The sequence below is a fragment of the Sinohyriopsis cumingii genome, chromosome 9 (genome assembly GCF_028554795.1).
Source record: "Sinohyriopsis cumingii isolate HCF-2022 chromosome 9, ASM2855479v2, whole genome shotgun sequence".
Classification (NCBI taxonomy): Eukaryota; Metazoa; Mollusca; class Bivalvia; order Unionida; family Unionidae; genus Sinohyriopsis; species Sinohyriopsis cumingii.
Genome location: NC_142969.1, coordinates 44,044,905 through 44,063,651, shown reverse-complemented (window position 1 = coordinate 44,063,651; position 18,747 = coordinate 44,044,905). Strand labels below are relative to the sequence as shown.

General features: G+C 34.6%; 1 protein-coding gene across 2 annotated transcripts in view; it reads right to left on the bottom strand.

Annotated features, from left to right (window-relative positions):
• LOC149791653 (uncharacterized) overlaps positions 1–17,266 on the bottom strand; it is a 37,932-nt gene extending 20,666 nt beyond the window's left edge. For both annotated transcript variants that reach the window (XM_089970206.1, XM_089970207.1), the window contains exons 1-5: positions 16,810–17,266; positions 15,233–15,275; positions 11,800–11,854; positions 9,280–9,346; positions 1,358–1,486 (exon numbers count right to left, since the gene is read on the bottom strand). In XM_089970206.1, the coding sequence (XP_089826332.1) occupies positions 1,358–1,486; positions 9,280–9,346; positions 11,800–11,854; positions 15,233–15,275; positions 16,810–16,904 (389 nt within the window). In that variant the 5' untranslated portion in view covers positions 16,905–17,266. The remainder of the gene's footprint in view (positions 1–1,357; positions 1,487–9,279; positions 9,347–11,799; positions 11,855–15,232; positions 15,276–16,809) is intronic.
• Between the last annotated feature and the right edge of the window lie 1,481 nt (positions 17,267–18,747).

The following is an 18,747-nucleotide window of genomic DNA, read 5'->3' as shown; positions in this document are numbered from 1 at the left end:
GCTGTATTGTCAACCAATTGTCATGTGATCGACTGACTGGCAGCTGAAAATAAATCAGTTCTTTGGTAAACAATACCTTTGTCCCAAAGAACATAAATAAGTGGAATAGATATTTATTTTGTGTATACTGCATTAGACCAGAAATTTGCTACTGTTGTTATGATATTCATCATGCACTGAGCAGTTCTGGTAATTGCTACATATATGTACCCTCACCCTCCTTCTTCATGTTACCTCTTAAAGTTAACTCCATATATATATATATATATATATATATATATATATATATATATATATATATATATATATATATACATACATACATACACACACACACATGCATTATGTCTTTCATGCATATGCCAAAGTCATTAGGTGGCTATACCAATATGCTTACAATCTGAAATGATCTGCATTCAATCGATTCATTATAATACAGTAAATGAAGCATGCAAGCTACTTGTGACTGTGATTCTTATCATTAAGTTACAAAGTTATAGTTAAGATATATATCTTATTTCGTCCTTAAAATGGTTTGGTAATTTCAAATTACATGTACTGAGACTGGACGCCTGACTTTGAAACAGAGCCATTTAAATTGCAGGGGCAGAGGGATCTCCTGCTCTATTCAAGCATGATATTGTACACATATTTAAATCATATCTGCCAGCATTTTATGTGATCACAAATCTAATATATTGTTGACATTTTTCGAATAAATAATGTAAACTTGATCATATTGGCATATTACATGATCACACATCTACTGGCATATTATATGATCACACATCTACTAGCATATTATATGATCACACATCTACTAGCATATTATATGATCACACATCTACTAGCATATTATATGATCACACATCTACTGACATATTAAGTGATCATACATCCTCTGGGATAATATATGATCGCACATCTACTGGCATATTACATGATCACGTATCTACTGGCATATTAGATGATCACACATCTAATGGCATACTGTATGATCACACATCTACTGTCATATTATGTAATCATATAGCAACTGTCATATTATGCAATCATACATCAACTGTCATAGTATGCAATCACACATCAACTGTCATAGTATGCACTCACACATCAACTGTCATATTATGTAATCATACATCAACTTTCATATTATGCAATTACACATCTACTGGCATATTATCTGATCAAACATCTACTGCCATATTATGTGATCATACATGTATGTTCTTCACATCTTTTTTTTACTAAACAGTATAAACCCTGATCTACTGGCATATTATATAATGACAAATCTATTTTTTTCACAGCTGACTGCATGTTACAAAGCAAATGGTAGGTAATTTGCATTTCTTACTTTTCTTCCTTTCTTTTCACTGCCTGCAGTGAAATCTGTTTGGTGGGTGTAGGTTGACGACGCAGACTGGAGTTCGAGTGGGGACTGGGTGGCACACTCTTGGAAGTACTGCTGCCAGGCCTGCTTCCACTACAAAGAAGTATACAGCATTAATGTAATACCCTATACACAGCAGATGTTTAAGTGTTTCTGATTAGCATTCAAAACGTTTCCTGCCATAGCAAGGCTGAACCAGAAGCACTGAGACATAAATGTCAACTTTTCTGTGTTTGCATGAGTCTCCTTTAGATTTTATTCAGGATTTCTGGCACTTACAACAATGACGAAAAACAAACTTTTATCAGATTTCATTTGTATTTTTGAATTAAAAGAAATAGGTCAATTAAATCAGCTTCCCAAACTTAACAAAAATATTTCTAAAACTTAATGACTGTTTTTGATTTTTTTAGTTCTCTGTGGAAAATAAAACATAAGAATAGATACTCGTTGAATTACAGTGACTTGCCAAACAAACAAGAAAATCTTGTTAATACCCCCTCTTTCCTTCAACTATGTTTTGAAGACCAGATGAATGCAACAAAAATCTGCATGCAAAATACTAACTGATCAGCTAATGAATTGCTATCAACTTGCAGCACTGAATTATTGTGGACTATAAAAAAAATCTCAAAAAAACAAAGGAAAAAAATATTAAAGAAATTTTATCAAAATTTAAAGTGCAACTCCATGTACTTCTTGAACCATTGCCACAACCTCGAATATAACCCTGGGACTTGAGTGGTAAGATGCATACTCAGGGTCAATGTGATGATGTTAAATTCCAAGCATTATGTCAATTGAGCATGGAGTTGTGGAAATATCAAGCAACGAAATAACAATTTATCAAACTTTTTGCCTAATATAACTGTGGATCATATGACATGACCCAGAGGGAAGATTGGTACTGAGGGAAAGGTATGTGAATTTAAAACATTCCAAATATGAAGCGAACTGGGCAAGTAAAATAGGCAAGTAGTCACTGTCTTACCCTTGCTGGAAAGGACTTTAACCAAACTTGCCCAATGTCATACAGACATGCCCTTGGGGGCAAAATAAAAACTTAAACTAAACCATGACCTGTTTTAAAACCCAAATGGGGGCCCCGAGTGGCCGAGTTGTCTAAAGCACTCTTCGTTACGGATCACTGCCATCTCACCTCTGCCTGCGTCGGTTCGAGTCTAAGATTCAGCCAATGTGGGTATGTGAGAAAGCTTGCCAGTAGCTTCTCGTGGGTCGGTGGTTCTTTCCAGGGTTTTCCCCGGTTCTTCCTCCACCATTAATACTGGCCGCCATATATAGCCTATCGTGTGCTGAAAAATGGCGTTAAACCCCACAACAACAACAACAACAAAACCCAAATGACCCAATCTAGGGATGAAACCTTGGGAAAACAACTTTTACTGTTAGAATATTAAGTCTAAGATCATTATACAATTCTAAATTTGGACCAACCTGGACAGAGGTTGTTTGAAACAAAACAAAGGGTTGCTGCCAGAACCTCTTTTATTTTTGCACTCAGAGCTAGACTGTCATCATTGATATCAAGAATTTTAGGGCATGTCCTTTTTGTTCACACGTTTATAACTGAAGCGAGTATTCAATCTAATACTTATTCTGTTATGCTAGATAGTGTTTACGTTTGAAATTATTTTTAGAAATAAGTATACTGACTGGATTTTTAGCGTAACAATTAATGTACCTTTTTGTACTTATTTTGCATCAAATCAAATAACTATAAGATTTAATTAGAAAATTCATACAGCTTTCAGCAGCATTAATTTCTTTTTTATGCAATGATCTGTTTAACAATGTCAGCAGGACAAGGTACAATTCTATACTTAAGACCATTTGGCATGAATGAAATATGTGTTAATCCTGAATGATGTTAACAGTTTCTGACATTACCCAAATAGTAAAATACAGATTCCAAACAATGTTCTACATATGAATCTCATGGCCATATCCAGGGACATCCAAATATTATGTCACATACCAAGGGGGGATAGGGGGTTCGATTTGTGTGACAATGTTTGACAATGTGGGGAGGGGATAAAACTTCTTTAACAGTATGTGATGACTGGTAGTTTTGACCAAGGTGATGTCACAAAAACAACACCAGTGCCATCTACCAGAGAAAATGTAAACTATGTAGCATTGTAGTATCACCATTCATGAGATGATATGTCTACAACTTTATTTATTGAATTTTAAGTCCTTTTCCTATCCATAATGTTTCTCTTTAGTATAGATTTCCTGAAATCTAAACCAGGATTGCTCAAGATGACAAGATTTTTTTTTAAAGTACTAAATAATTCAGAGTACAGTGTTGCATTATTGTATGTTTTTCTATAGAAAGTGATTTAAAACCCATTTTATTTTTTTAAATCTGTATCAGAGGGTGGGGGTGTGTGCAAAACTTTGCAACATCATATGTGAGCAGGGTCTGAGGTTTGTGATGTAAGCACAAGAGAGAGAGAGAGAGTGTGTGTGTGTGTGTGTGCATGTCTGAGTGTGTGTCAAAAAAAATATGCCAAAACTGTGTGGCCCCTAACCCTGGGGTAAGAGTTGAATTGGAGGGAAGACAAATGTATAATAATGTAACATTCCTAACTTGTTCAATAAAATGTGTGATTTCGCTGTATGCAAGTCTTTCCAGAACAAACCTATGTTCACTTTAGACACATACTGGTAATTGGTAACAGCCATATCTAGTACAAAATTCAAAATGGCCACAGGACAGATGGTTGTGCTATTCCACATGGATTTACAAGTCAAAATACATATGATTTGCTCCAGAAACATAAAGTACTTGTCACCAATTGAACCCTTCTGCAAATGGTAGATCCGCAGCTACAAGAAATACCAGTAAGAGTATAAAACGCACTATGATGTGTGCAGCCAAAATTAGCTGCAAATATTTGCAGCTTTTAATGAATAGGTGATACCAGCCCCTAAAATCAATATTGTCATGGGTGGGGCTGATTTATCGGCCCATTGCTAGAAGAGCCATGTCAGATATACCTTTGACTGAGCACATCCTATTAAGTTTGGCTGAAAATAACTCAGCTGTTTTCCAGTGAATTTGAAAATAGGGTTTTCACCAGACTGGTGAGGAAGTGAATCATCATTTAATTTACTAATCCAAGAGATACTACTGCATACTGCATTATTCAATGCCCAATCAGTAGGACCACCGGAAATGTGCATAGAAATAGTTGATTTTATCAATGATCAGAACATCAATGCCTTTTCTCCTGACAGAAGCATGGCTAAAAATATCAGGCGATGAGCATAAGAGTGTGGATCTAACACCCACCAGTTACTCCATCAAGTCGTTCCCCCGCCACTCTAGCAGATGTAGAGAACTATATGGATTGATCAAATGTCTTAACCACACCACAACCTTTAGTTGTATTAGTCAGAAGGAATACATGATATAAGGAAATATGTATTTAGTTGTATTAATCACGAGAAATATACGGTATTAAAATACATTTGTTTAGTTGTATTAATCACAAGGAATATACAGTACGAGGACATGTGTTTATTTGCATTAATCATGGGGAATATACGGAATAAAGACACGTATGTTTAGTTCTTTTAATCACAAGGAATGTACGGTATAAGGACATTTGTGTTTAGTTGGATTAATCACGAGGAATATATGGTATACAAACATATGTATTTAGTTGAATTTGTTACAAAGAATATACGGTACAAGCACAATTGTGTTTAGTTGCATTAACCATGAGGAATATATGGTATAGGGACGTTGTTTCAAAGCTGGCCGGCGTATAACAGAAGGAAGAATTCCCGTTATCTCTCTTATGCCTTTTCCAGCTCAACAATTTAAAAATTCGACCGCAAATTTAGATAAACTATTTCAAATCCCTATTAAATCATCAAACGTTGTGTCAACTATCCAAGATATACATCTGCGTCTTGCATTATTCAATGCCCAATCAGTAGGACCACCGGAAAAGCGCACAGAGATAGTTAATGTTATCAACAATCAGAATATCGACGTCTTTTTCCTAACAGAAGCATGGCTAAAAACATCAGGCGATGAGCCTAAGTGTGTGGATCTAACACCCACCAGTTACTCCATCAAGTCATTCCCCTGCCACTCTAGCAGATGCAGAATTATTGTCATCGCAAATAACTATATGGATTGATCAAATGTCTTAACCACACCACAACCTTCAATTTCTTCCACACATTGTTTGAACTAGTCCAAACCACACTCATACTGGAACAAAGGTCAGTCCATTTTATCTGCCTCTACTGCCTTCCTCCTAGCTAAAAAAACAAGCTGACTGAATCTCTCTTTTTGAAGCTGTTTCCGAATATCCCGGAGTATGAAAATTTGATAGGTGGCATCCTGATTATTCTTGGAGATTTCAACTTTCACTTTGACTGTCCTGGAAACCATACACATCAAAACTCCTAGATTCCATTAATGTTTTCAACCTCAGTCAGTTAACCATCCCACCCATAAACATGGTCACATTTTAGACTGGATTCTTCATAGACCTGATGATAACATTCTACGGTCCTCACTAGTATCCCAAGAACTTGCATCAGATCACCTCTTCATTATATGCAATCTTGACATATCAGTCCCAAACCATCTACCTTTATTTGCTACTATGATAAATAGAACCAAACTAATGCATGACATCCAAGCAAACCTAACAACTTGCTTACCTCCTACAGCAGAACAACTCGATAACTGCCTGTGTTCATTGCTTGACAAACATGCCCCACCAACCAAGCGCAGAGTATCAATTCAAAAGTGTTCCCCGTGGTATAGGACCAGCTAAGGACCAGCTTTGCACTGCTAAAAAGACTGCCATAAAGCTGAGAGGCTTTGGCTGTCCACCAGACTCGCTATTCATAAGCAAATCTATGAAGTCGCTAAGAATGTCACAGAGTCCATACATCAAAAGCTGCCCATTACAGTACTAAAATCATGGAAAGTTCCAGCTGCAAAGAGCTCTTCGAGATTACTAACAAACTAATTAATGTCAATGAAGAAATGTACACCACTTCCAACTACCTTTTCTCCAGTCGACCTTCCGGACCTGTTTGCAAATTTCTTCCGTGACAAAGTACAAACCATTAGATATAAGCTTGACAACACAATTTCAATTGACCCATCTTCACCATACAGTTGCAATACAGAATTTCAGCGGCAACCGTTAGCAGCATTTGAACCTGTCTCTATGTATTAAGTACATACAATCGTGACGAAGAGTGCACCAAAGTCATGTGAACTTACTTGATTCAATTACAACATCACTGCTGCTTGAGTACTTAGATCCAGTATTGCCTTCACTAACTAATGTTATTAATACCTCTCTTTCATCCAGGGAATTCCCATCATTTTTCAAAATTGCCAGTATAAAGCCTCTGCTGATGAAACCAACACTTGACCATAATGATTTAAAGAACTACCACCCAGTTTCTAATCTCCCATTCATATAAAAAATCTTATAAAATGTTGTTCTATCCTAACTTGAATCTCATCGGAATTCAAACAGTCTTTTTTACCAATGTACAGTCTCCATATCGCCCTTGCCACAGTACTGGAACTACTCTTTTAAAAGTAGTTAATGGCCTTCTCTCTGCTTTGGATAGCAGAACAATTAGTCCTCACCCTCCTTCATTTGTCTGCAGCATTTGACACAAAAGACCAAGATATATTACTTTACCGTCTCCAGCATGTATTTGGCATTCATGATACAGCCTTACTGTGGTTCAAGTCCTGTTTGGTCAACAGGACACAAATTATGTCTGTAAATGGAATAAATTCCAGCCCAGTTGATCTATGTTGTAGTGTTCCACAGGGGTCTGTTCTTAGACCTGTTCTCTTCATTCTATACACTCAACTGCTCTCAAGTGTCATAGATCATCATCCAGTGCCTTACCAATTGTAAACTGATGACACCCAAATATACAAATCAAGCCACCCAGCTGAAGTTGATGCTACCATCCAAGGTGTAGAGAGGTGCATTCTGGTGTGAAATCATGGATGACATGTAACATTCTGCAGATGAATGATGATAAAACTGAAGCCATTCTGATCACAACACAAAGACTTTCTCATTTACATCCTTTACCTCAAACAATAAATATCAGCAACACCAAATTAAATTCACACAATCAGTACAAAACTTAGGTGTTACTCTGGAAAGTACTCTAACACTGCACCAACATGTCATGACCATATGCAAGGATGCATATCTTGAGTAGCCACAATGTCGTAGCCTCGACTTGATTTGTTGTGGTTGAGGCTACGAACTGATCCCATATCATGTAATGGAGCAAAAATAATCAACACTAAAGTAAAAAAAAAAAAAGTGTACAAATCAACTACATAAATATAATCATGTTGTGAAAGAAGTTTGGCTTATTTTGAATTTATTAAGCCCTTACACGATAAAGTAAATTGGCATGGTTATTCTAACCTTATCCTGTCCACCATGACAGATAACGCGAGACTCTCGCGGTGACCCCTTTTCTACGTAAGGCTTGCCAGACCATATTTTTGATATTTTACGCTATATTATTATCAATCAAGTGCGAATAATAGCTTCTTGGTGGAATTTCAAAGTTGCCAATAAACCCTATTTATTTTTAATGCGCAGAATTTCTGACCCAAACGGCGCCAAATTTTTACTACGATTTGTTTACATTTCCAAATAAGGCGTCAATGTCCTTATATGGCACACAAACACGCGAGGCTGTGAACGGAAGTAATCATTATTTGAAATAACATGGCGGACGATCTAAACGAAAATATCAGCTAAAAAAGGTAAACGGGATTTTACAACTATTTCTACAAAGATTTTCGATACTTCCAGTATTAAATAAGAGGACTACTCAATTTATGGGATTATGTGCAAGGAATATGTTTAAAGTGTTATTATTAGGCTAAAAGAGCGCCGGGTGTGAATCACACCCGGCTTGCTCCATTAACACGTATATGCTCATGTTAGTACCCTGTCCACGAGGTACGAGTAAGGGTACTAATATTAGTACTATATCTTGAGCTGAGACGCATCAGCTCAATTCGCAAATTTCTTTCAGTTGATGCCACTAAAACACTTGTGTGTTCATTAGTACTTTCAAGACTAGACTATTGTAACTCAATTCTGTCTGGTTTACCTCAATATCTACTCCGGAAACTTCAAAAAGTTCAAAACACAGCTGCTCAGATCATCCTTAGAGCACCATGATCAGAGCACACCTCTCCCCCTGTTCTGTACCCTACACTGGCTATCCATTTGATCCAAAATCAAACACAAAATCTTATCTGTGCTGTGTTTCACTGACAGACTCCAGTCCAATATACTTATCTGACCTCACCCATGTGTACACACCAGCAAGATACTTACACTCCCCTTATGACAATTGGATACTCATTATTCCCACTATGAAAATGAAGTCATATGTACAATGTTCTTTTGCATACCAGGGTAAAATTAGTTCTCTGTTTATCTTTTCTGATGAATAAATGAATACACTTAGCAAAAGTAATCAGTGCATCCCCCACCCTGTATGAATGATGGTTTACATGCAGTATTCACCCGAACCACAAATTTCTATGCAATAGTGTGACTTTATTCATTTCTTAAAATAACAATGGAGAGATTATAAAATTTAATGTTACAAAGGACTGATTTTCCTTTTCTTGGTGGTATGAAAAAACCTTGCATATTAGCTACAATAATGTTTCATGGTTTACTCCTCCTTTACAAATTTCAAACACTGGAAATGTATGTTGTCATAGATGCACATAAAATCAGAAAAATGTTATCATTTTTTAAAATGTACAAAAACTGTACCCTCCTGAAACTGTAGAAATTGATTTACATTACCTGCTAGACCCTGGTCTATTGCCTGGTGAAGTTTGCATTTCTTCAAAGAATCCATCCAGTAAACCACCTGCAATAGCATTGTATGTTGTCTTTCAGAGTTACTTGGGAGTCTCAGAATTAAAAACAATAAAACTTGCCAAAATTACATTAAATGAAGGAAAGTCAAAATGCAAGAAGCATGGTTTGCATTCCTAATCTCAATTCAAGCTAAATAAGACAACATATCTAGACTAAAATTTTTTATCCAATCTAGAAGCTTGTTTATCTCAAATTTAGGCACACAAAAATGGTTCCATGTCTAAATGAAAAACAAAAACTATATTTGATATTACATTTGTATTGTATTCATAAAAATTCTAAACTTAGTGACCTTCAATTATATATATATATATATATATATATATATATATATATATATATATATATATATATATACCTGACCAAAAAATGATACATATTTATTATTTTTGGGGTTAATAAAACATTATAACAGCTAAAATCAAAAGTTACTAATTGTTTTATTATATAACTAATTTATTACAAAAAAAGGACAATTAGAATAACAAAACAACACATAAATATGCAATTTGTTCATAAACTATATGAAACCAGGAATACTTCACCCACAGCATATTCATTTGCTTCATCAGGTCATACAGGAATAATAAATGATTTTAGTTGGGGTTTTTTAAAATCTTTATCAGAAAATTTTCAACATTCTTTCCTTCTACTTGAATCATGTTTTATTCCATTTTCCAAATATATATTGCAAGACTTCCACAATTACTTATCATAAAAATGGGCAGCAATGTGAAAACTAGCTGAAAGTATGAAATATTTTGCAACATGCTGGTAATATCTGTAACATCTGTATTAACATTTTCTGTGACAACTGTTGTATGAATATGGTATGTATCAACTGTTGTATGAATATGGTATGTATCAACTGTTGTATGAATATGGTATGTATCAACTGTTGTATGAATATGGTATGTATCAACTGTTGTATGAATATGGTATTTATCAACTGTTGTATGAATATGGTATGTATCAACTGTTGTATGAATATGGTATGTATCAACTGTTGTATGAATATGGTATGTATCAACTGTTGTATGAATATGGTATTTATCAACTGTTGTATGAATATGGTATGTATCAACTGTTGTATGAATATGGTATGTATCAACTGTTGTATGAATATGGTATGTATCAACTGTTCTCCGAATATCGTCAATATCATCATTTTTTTTTACTTCATCCACAAAGGCTACAGCTGCACGCTGGAAAATGGTTCCAATTCAGCCTAGTTAACACTTAAATTAAGAGCAGACTCAGTTTTCTCCAATACACACATCCTCTTCTTTTGCTGGAGGTGAGGTGGGGTAGGTTCTGTTATGTGCAAGCTATAGGGTATTGTTCACATAAAAATGTTTAGAATAACTAGTAACAGTCTTCAACTGGATTTTCAGCTTTGTGTCCTGTAATGACATTATATCAATAGATGCCTATGCTCACAAAGACATGTATTGCAGTAGGTTTCCAAAAATGGTTAGTATATTACAAGAAAATTTTCAATAATATCCATCCTCTTTGTGTCTTCTTTTAGGCTGCAGTACAACCTCTAACTCTGAGATAATATAATTCTGTTCAAGTTGTAATAAAAATAAACTTTTCTGTACAGCTCACAACTTTCTTGGCTTGTCTTTGCATGAAACTTTGCCAGTTATGTTAAGGTCACCTTCGGACATATCATCAGCACATCTTTCTCTCATAAGTTAGCTCCGAATGTCCTCATGGCCTGTCTTTGGTTCTTGGAGTGCATCTGAAATCTTTCTCAAAATAATTCTATCATGCTAACTCTCTTTCTCTCTTTTAATGAAGACAAGCATATTTTAACTTTAGCAACAAGGAAAATGTTGTTTTTTCTTCTATATAATTCTTTTATGTCGTTGTCATCTATTATTTGTCAACATTGTTAACAATATTGATTACTGCTGAAAGTTCCTGACTTGTTCCTGTATGACTTGTTCCTGTATGACTTGTTCCTGAATGAGACTGAATGCTACCAATAAACCACAATTCCCGTTAGGCTAAAGAAAAAAAAAGTATGGTTCTATTAAAAAGACCTACCCCATTTTAATGGTACCAACTCTACCCCATTTTTCACAGCTGAACCAGTAACTTTAGATTGGAAAATGTGACATAAGCTAACCTGAACTGGATCAGAAGAGCAATAAAAACAAACAATAATATCCACCATCCTATTAACCATTACCTGAACCACAAATATTTTTCTTTGGGCCTTATTATTTTTTTTATACTTTTAACTAGCAAGGAAGCATACTCTTACAGCATTTCTACATGTGCATTTGCATAAATAGGGGAGAGGACATATTCTTGTAAAGACAACTTATATTATTGTGGCTAATCAAAGAATACAAAATCAATAGCCATATAATTAATTTCATTAACATGAAGGTATTGTTTTGAATTTGGTCATTAACACAAGGAACTTACCACCTTCACCTAAAACTGGAATATCAGATGGAGTGGGACTGAATTGTGCTGAATTCTGAAAACAAAATAATTTCATTACAGATCAGATTTACAATTACCAAAAGTACTAAAATACTTATTTAAGAATACAAGTGTGAAAGTCTGCATCACAAAACTAACAGTTACTGCTGAATACGACATTTTTATCACATATTCCTTCATGTTTCAAAGTTGCATTTACTTTCTTAGTATCTAAACCTAGAATGAAACAGCAGTCTAATGATTACTCCTTATGTAAAACTTCAACTTGCTGTCACTTTAAACATTTTATTCCCCACTCAATAGCCATATTGTTTTTTTAGATAGGTTACCTTATGTTTTTCAGAAAATGTCTTGAACATAAATAAACAAAGTGCAATGTTACAAGAGATACAGGCATTTTCTTTCAGTTGCTCCATCAATGCCATTCTGATGCTGTCTGAATTGGCCGAGTAGTTAGCAAAATGACTGAAAGATTAGCTGCTTTACTGATTACTCTTAACAAACTGCTGAGACCTGACAGTGCATTATGCAATGGAAAACTAGTGTGTAAGCCATCAGACCTGACTTGCAAACTGAATATACAACTACTAACATGAAGATTAATCTAGAATGCTGACAGCTGTATGGACTTACTGACATATACATGCATAACAAAGTGACTCTTAAATTGTGTTTCCACCAAATTGCGTGTGTGAGTCTTTTCATTCTCTTATCTGAATTATGCCCTCTATTTCCTAGGATGCATAATTGCACTTAACATTGGTTTTAAACAATAATTTATTTTTTAGCACAAAATTTTCTGAGTTCTATCTATATTATAAACACAAGTGGTGTATGTTCAAAAACTATCATATTCAAATGCAGTGTATTTTGGCAAAACGACTTAAAAAGAGAACAACAGAAGCTACATTGTAATGAATTTTAACTGAGTAACTTGATTACAGTATTGTAATTGCAACTTAATCAAGAATTTTTCTTTTTAGATTCTAAAAGTTCACTATCAAATGGCAGTTGAAAAGACTTCTAAACTTGTCTGAAACAACCCCTGTAAGATGTAGATGAGAGCAAATGCACACAGGTTTCAGATCACACTGTTGATCCTAATTTCTTGTTGCTGATAAAACTTTACGTAACTTTTCATAGACAACACACTGAAGAATTAGAGCCAGTATATGAATAAACTAATCCTTTTTTCAACCGAATCAACACTGCCAACATGCAAGTGCATCTATTTTTAAAAGTGGGATTTTCTTAATGTAACCACACACTTTGTTACATCAGTCCAATTGAGGATTGAAAATATAAGGTTTTATTATTTGTCTATGTACTTGGTGTAAGGTTAGGCATTGGTTAAATAGCAACAGCTTTGCTAGTTTTTCCTTCCTATTTAAAAAAAAATGAGTGAACTCAGAATACAACCTTGACCTGACATGTCTCTTGAATTTCACAACCTAGCATTGTCCCGTATTTTTCTGACCTACATAATAACATTTAAAGCAAAGACTTCAATAACATAATATTTAGATTCTGCTTTCTATGAATTGTATATTTTCCTGAATATATTTGTGCAATAGTTTACAAAAAGACATGATCTAATAAAATGGTACTTTCCAGACTCGGTGATGTCCACCATTATTTCCCCATGACAGGTTTACTTACAGTTCCAAACTGATTTTGTACATGTGGCAGTTCAAATATCCATGTTCTATTCTTGAAACACAAATTGCTATTTACATAACTGTAAGGTCTGAAACACACGTTTGTATGTTTTCATCATCAAAAGATAACTTGAGGAAATCAGGCAGTATATAGAATCTAACTTACTCAGGAAAGGGTTAATGCTCAATCAGCTATCAAAACACATGCCTGTGAATCTGCAAGAGTTTGTAGGTACAATTGATATCAACACCAACTATTTGATGGTTTGAAGCTTAAATTTAGAATGAGTTATAACAACACTGTAACAAACCCGGATAAAGTGAGGGAGCATCTCAAAAAGGATGGTCATTCAATGTTCCTCTAAAAAAATCACAAGGCAAAGTCCTTTTGACTTTCCTGACAAAAGGTGGCAAAGTATAATTTTTTTAGGCAACTTAGTCGCCCACTTCACGTGTGTGTGTGTGTGTGTGTGTATATATACATATATATATATATATATATATATATACATTTGTTTATTTTTATGTTTACAGTACCAAAGTAGAAAATGCAACTGCCAAACCGAAATTGTACATATGCTGCACTGGCGTGGCATAGTAACTGAGTTAGAGGCAAAAAGTCCTAAGAATTGATTATTCATGTCAACATTGCATGAAGTTATAAGCTGCTCATCCCACGATAAATACCAGAATGCCATTATTAATAAATTAAAATCAAACAGAAAGATTCATCAATGACTAAAGAACAAGAGTTGTTGCAATGATAAGAGGATTATGGTCAACTTAAATAAAATTTAGTAAAATCATAAAGGTCAAGAGTTTCTGTGCAACTTGAATTTAATAGTCAAATCTTGTTGCAGATACCAACATGGTCTCCTGGAATTGCTATCTTTCTGATGGCTTTGCTAAACAAAGATCAGAGTAATGTATTTGCAAGTGCTACCTTTTTTGCTAAACGTTTTAAAAAAAATTAAGTCCACCATCCTTTGGTAGCTCTAACAATGTCCAACTCTGGAATCAACAATTCTGTGACCATAGATCTTGTCCAAATAAATAGCCAGGATTATATATCTGATTTGTCTTTTCATGGGCAGTGATCTGGTTCTGTGCAGTTTGTTAGGAATAATCAGTAGAACAGATAAAATGCACCCAAATCTGTATGCAGCAGATCAAGATCCTTGTTGTTCACAATCTAACTCGACTTATAAGTGAGTATATATGGTACATTCATACGCCTCAAACACTATACCTTTGCATTACATGATGTCGTTTCTGAGATCACAAGGTTATATGTTTAATATGGAACAAATATGGTATTATATGAACAGCACAGCAGTTACATGTACAGTTAATTGGTCAACACCAGATTTTAATATTCAATCACTATTGTTAAACCAAACCTGCCAGGAAAGACCACCCCTTCTGCCTAAAAATCTAGTTCTCTCAAGACATGTGGTACTCATGACAGTTCAATCAATGTGCATTAAGAATCTTGTCTCTTGACACATGTGGTCTCATAACAGTGGTCTTTCAAAACAGGTTTACTGGACTAAAATTAAGCTGTCATATTGTGACATAAGATTAATCTTTCTTACTGACTTTAACAACAGATAATCTGACCTACTGCCAAGCATATAACATCTCGAAAAATGTGCAGTTGGTCACATCATTGCAGTGGTAAATCTGAAATCAGTTACTCTTAATCAATCTTTTCTGAATCTTGAGATAATCAGATGACTATACTGATCACTTACCAGTGGTGAGATGGAATGTTTTGTCTTGTCTGTAGTGTTTTTTCTGAAGAAAAAAATACAGAAGCTAGTTTACAAAGGGCAATACTTTAATATATCAAATCCAAGTAGACAGAATAATAAGTTATACGAAGCTTAATACTAATACAGATATCTTCCACACTAGTAATTCCATGTTAGTTTGGGGGTCTGTGACAGAATTTAATGTTTTCTTCAGTCCAACTTATTTTCTGCATTAGAAGTTAATTTTTTACAATGTTCAAATGCAGAATTCAAACACTGTACAGTCATTTAACAAGCTGCATGCCCCAACCAAGCATTGTGACACATGTGTATGACTGCAATAGGTTATATACATACATGTACCAGTATGCAAGATATCTTTCTCACTGATCATTTATCCAAAGAAACGGGCATATGATCAAGGTAACCCAATACAGGGTGGGAAGGGCACAAGTAATTATCTTCCCCTCCAGCTATTTTCTTTTTAAACTCTCTTTCAAAATTGTTTTCTTCAAGCTAATTTTCTCAAGCCCCTGGATATTCATACACATTTTTTAAGGGTGGTTATTACTCCATAGGTATATCAAACATGTAAAAAAGACATAATCATCTATAAGCTATATATTCAATTGACACTGCACTGTACTGAAATTCCTGCATCACAGATGTAAGGAGTCAGCCTCAACTGTACATTTTGGTCATGAGCAATGAATTGTGTCTGTGCATATGTGGGTGATATTTGGATTTTGAAAGTAGTTTTTAATTAAAAAAAATCAGTCATATTGCTACAATGTCTGCAGTTTGTCAGTTTATAGTGATGTCTAGCACTGGGGCATCAAACCGCAGACATGTAGCAAAATAGCACTTTTTGGGGTGGAAGGGGTCAGACCTGGTGAGTAACTCACTTAGAATATGAGAGGGATACATCTAAATTTAGAGGGCCCTGGGTGCTGGGCTATCAGATCTTTTGAGGTCTGTCTTCATTTTTATTGCTTGTTTCATGAATGCGGTCAAAAATAAACTTTCTTCACAAGGCTAAATGCAGCTGTGAGCTTACACAACTGAAATAAAATTTATCCACTTTTGGGATGTAACACTTCTGACATGAATGTTACATCACCCAACGTAATAAATAATAACTGATTTCTGAGGATCTCTTCATGATTTCAAGTGTGTATAGTTATGCATTTCTAGTAACTTGAATGCCAATGATCACTCTATGGCTTGAAAACTGGTAATTATGACAGCAATGGCTCATGACATCTTCACTGCAGATATGATAAAATGCTGAAATCTCCTTAACATTTTCTTAAAAATGTTGTTTTCTAAATTTTATTATTGATTAACTGCATACATATCCATGTTATCTATTACTGAGTGTAAAAGACATAACCATCAGCATTCAATTTTGTTTATTATTTCTTAAATTAACTGCATAGTCCACAGATGTAATACTTATTTTAGTGCATCAAATCAAGTACCATATGTAGCTTATTTGTGGGTTAGCTTCTGACAGAATAGCTTTTAATTATAGTAAAAATGAAATCACTGCCGTTGAAAACCAAAAACACGATTACCTGATACCACGGTCGGTAGACAATGGCGAATTCCGCGATTCTTCGTCGCTTAGAACAAGTAGTTTGTGTTCAGTTTTAGACCTGTTAGCAGTCATGTTTACTCCTCTTTCGAGATTTTTTTTTTTGTCGGATACAAATCTGCCATAGAATTTTCAGTCTTTTTTAAATTTGGGAAAAAATAACATTTTACTCACATAAAATCTCTGTGACAACAGATACAATAGTAATCGAAAAACCTGCAAAAACAACGCGGTCCGAGTCGACAAAGAGCCAAGTTTAACCAGGGATCTCTGATAAATATATTAATAATATTCCTCCCAAAAATTATATAAATTCGTAACAATTAATCAGTCAAGTGCTAGTTTGTTAAGCATATATATTTTTTACAAAATGTATAAAACTAGTCTTTCCGTCTTGTATGCGGATCAACTTGTCCTCCATGTTGTTTAAAAATGGAGTGGACTTGGAAACCTGATTTATTGCTTTAAATACGTATTCGAAGAAAAATAAGCATAACCTTTAAAGTTCATAAAAACTATACATATAAACAAATCGCTGACTTCAACATCAAATTTAGTCAACTTTAGTGGATGTTATCAAATGTATTGAACTGTAATTATTGTTATTATTATTACGTATCTATTGACTGATGGTTGCTAATTTAACGAAGACTAGATAGTCACTCTGTATCATCGTCTCAACTTATAGCTTGGTCCCTGGCATTTAAGAAGCTACCACATCTATAGAGAACTTTGATAGGGGATCAGTCACCTCAACTTTGCGGTCATTCTTTCCTAAGGCATTATAAAAGATTGGCCTAATTTTGAGATGTACATCTATCAAAAGACTGCTAGCTCCGCTAGGTTATTTCCTGGTCTTCAAAGGTATATTGGGGGAAAAATGAGCCAATAACTCTTTTCTTTCAACATTTGTTTTATGATTCATTCAATACACTTTCAGAAGCTAGTTAAATCTAATTGGACAAAATTAATTTTTACTATCTGTAGGACTAGTTCAGGCTCATTTTCGAGCACATCGGAACATTTTTATCGGCTGTCTGCTTTATATAGTGCATTGTTTCCATAATTTAGCACAGGTAAAGTAATTTCACGGTATAACAAAGTGGCACAGAGGTATGTCAACATTCTTTTCATTATGCATGTTGATAATAGACCCATCCCCACCCCTTTAGGGTTCAAACGTAACAGCTGTACAACCGAAATGCTCCCTTCCTTTTTCGATAAGTAAGAAACCTCGATTCTAATTTCTAACCAGATAGAACTACATTCTGAACTACTTTCGTATACATGGAACACTATGATGGCGGAAGTAGACAACTTCACAATCTGAACAGTTACTGTTAAAATAGATACTAACCAAGAGGTAATTCACCAAACACATTCACTCAACGCTATTCTTAAGATACTTCCGAGTTTATTTATTCCACTCTACAGTTTCGTATTTGGAATTTTAAAGAAAAATAATTTCCCTTGGCTTTTCTGGCTGGCTATGGAAAAAAAGACATTGTATATCTTAGGTGTTGTTAGAAGAACTTTAATTCTCTTTATTTTTGGGGTGTATGTGATGCAAGGGCGTTATATATATATATATATATATATATATATATATATATATATATATATATGATCACTTCGGATGTGCATCTATTAATGGCAAGTTGTATTTTAAAAAAAGTCGATAATTATTTTTTAAATTTATATTTAGTAATTCATTCAATGAACTTTGAGAAGCTGGTTCGGCAAAACTCGTTTTCCCTTGAATCAAATACAATTTTCAAAAGTAAAATATACAATGAAATTTCAGCTACAGTACATGAAACATAGGTATGCCAACATTCTCCCCGCTATGCATGTTGCAAATGTAAATAACTACACCTATCTCTCAGTTCACAATAACGGTAGAGCGCCCCCTCATCAT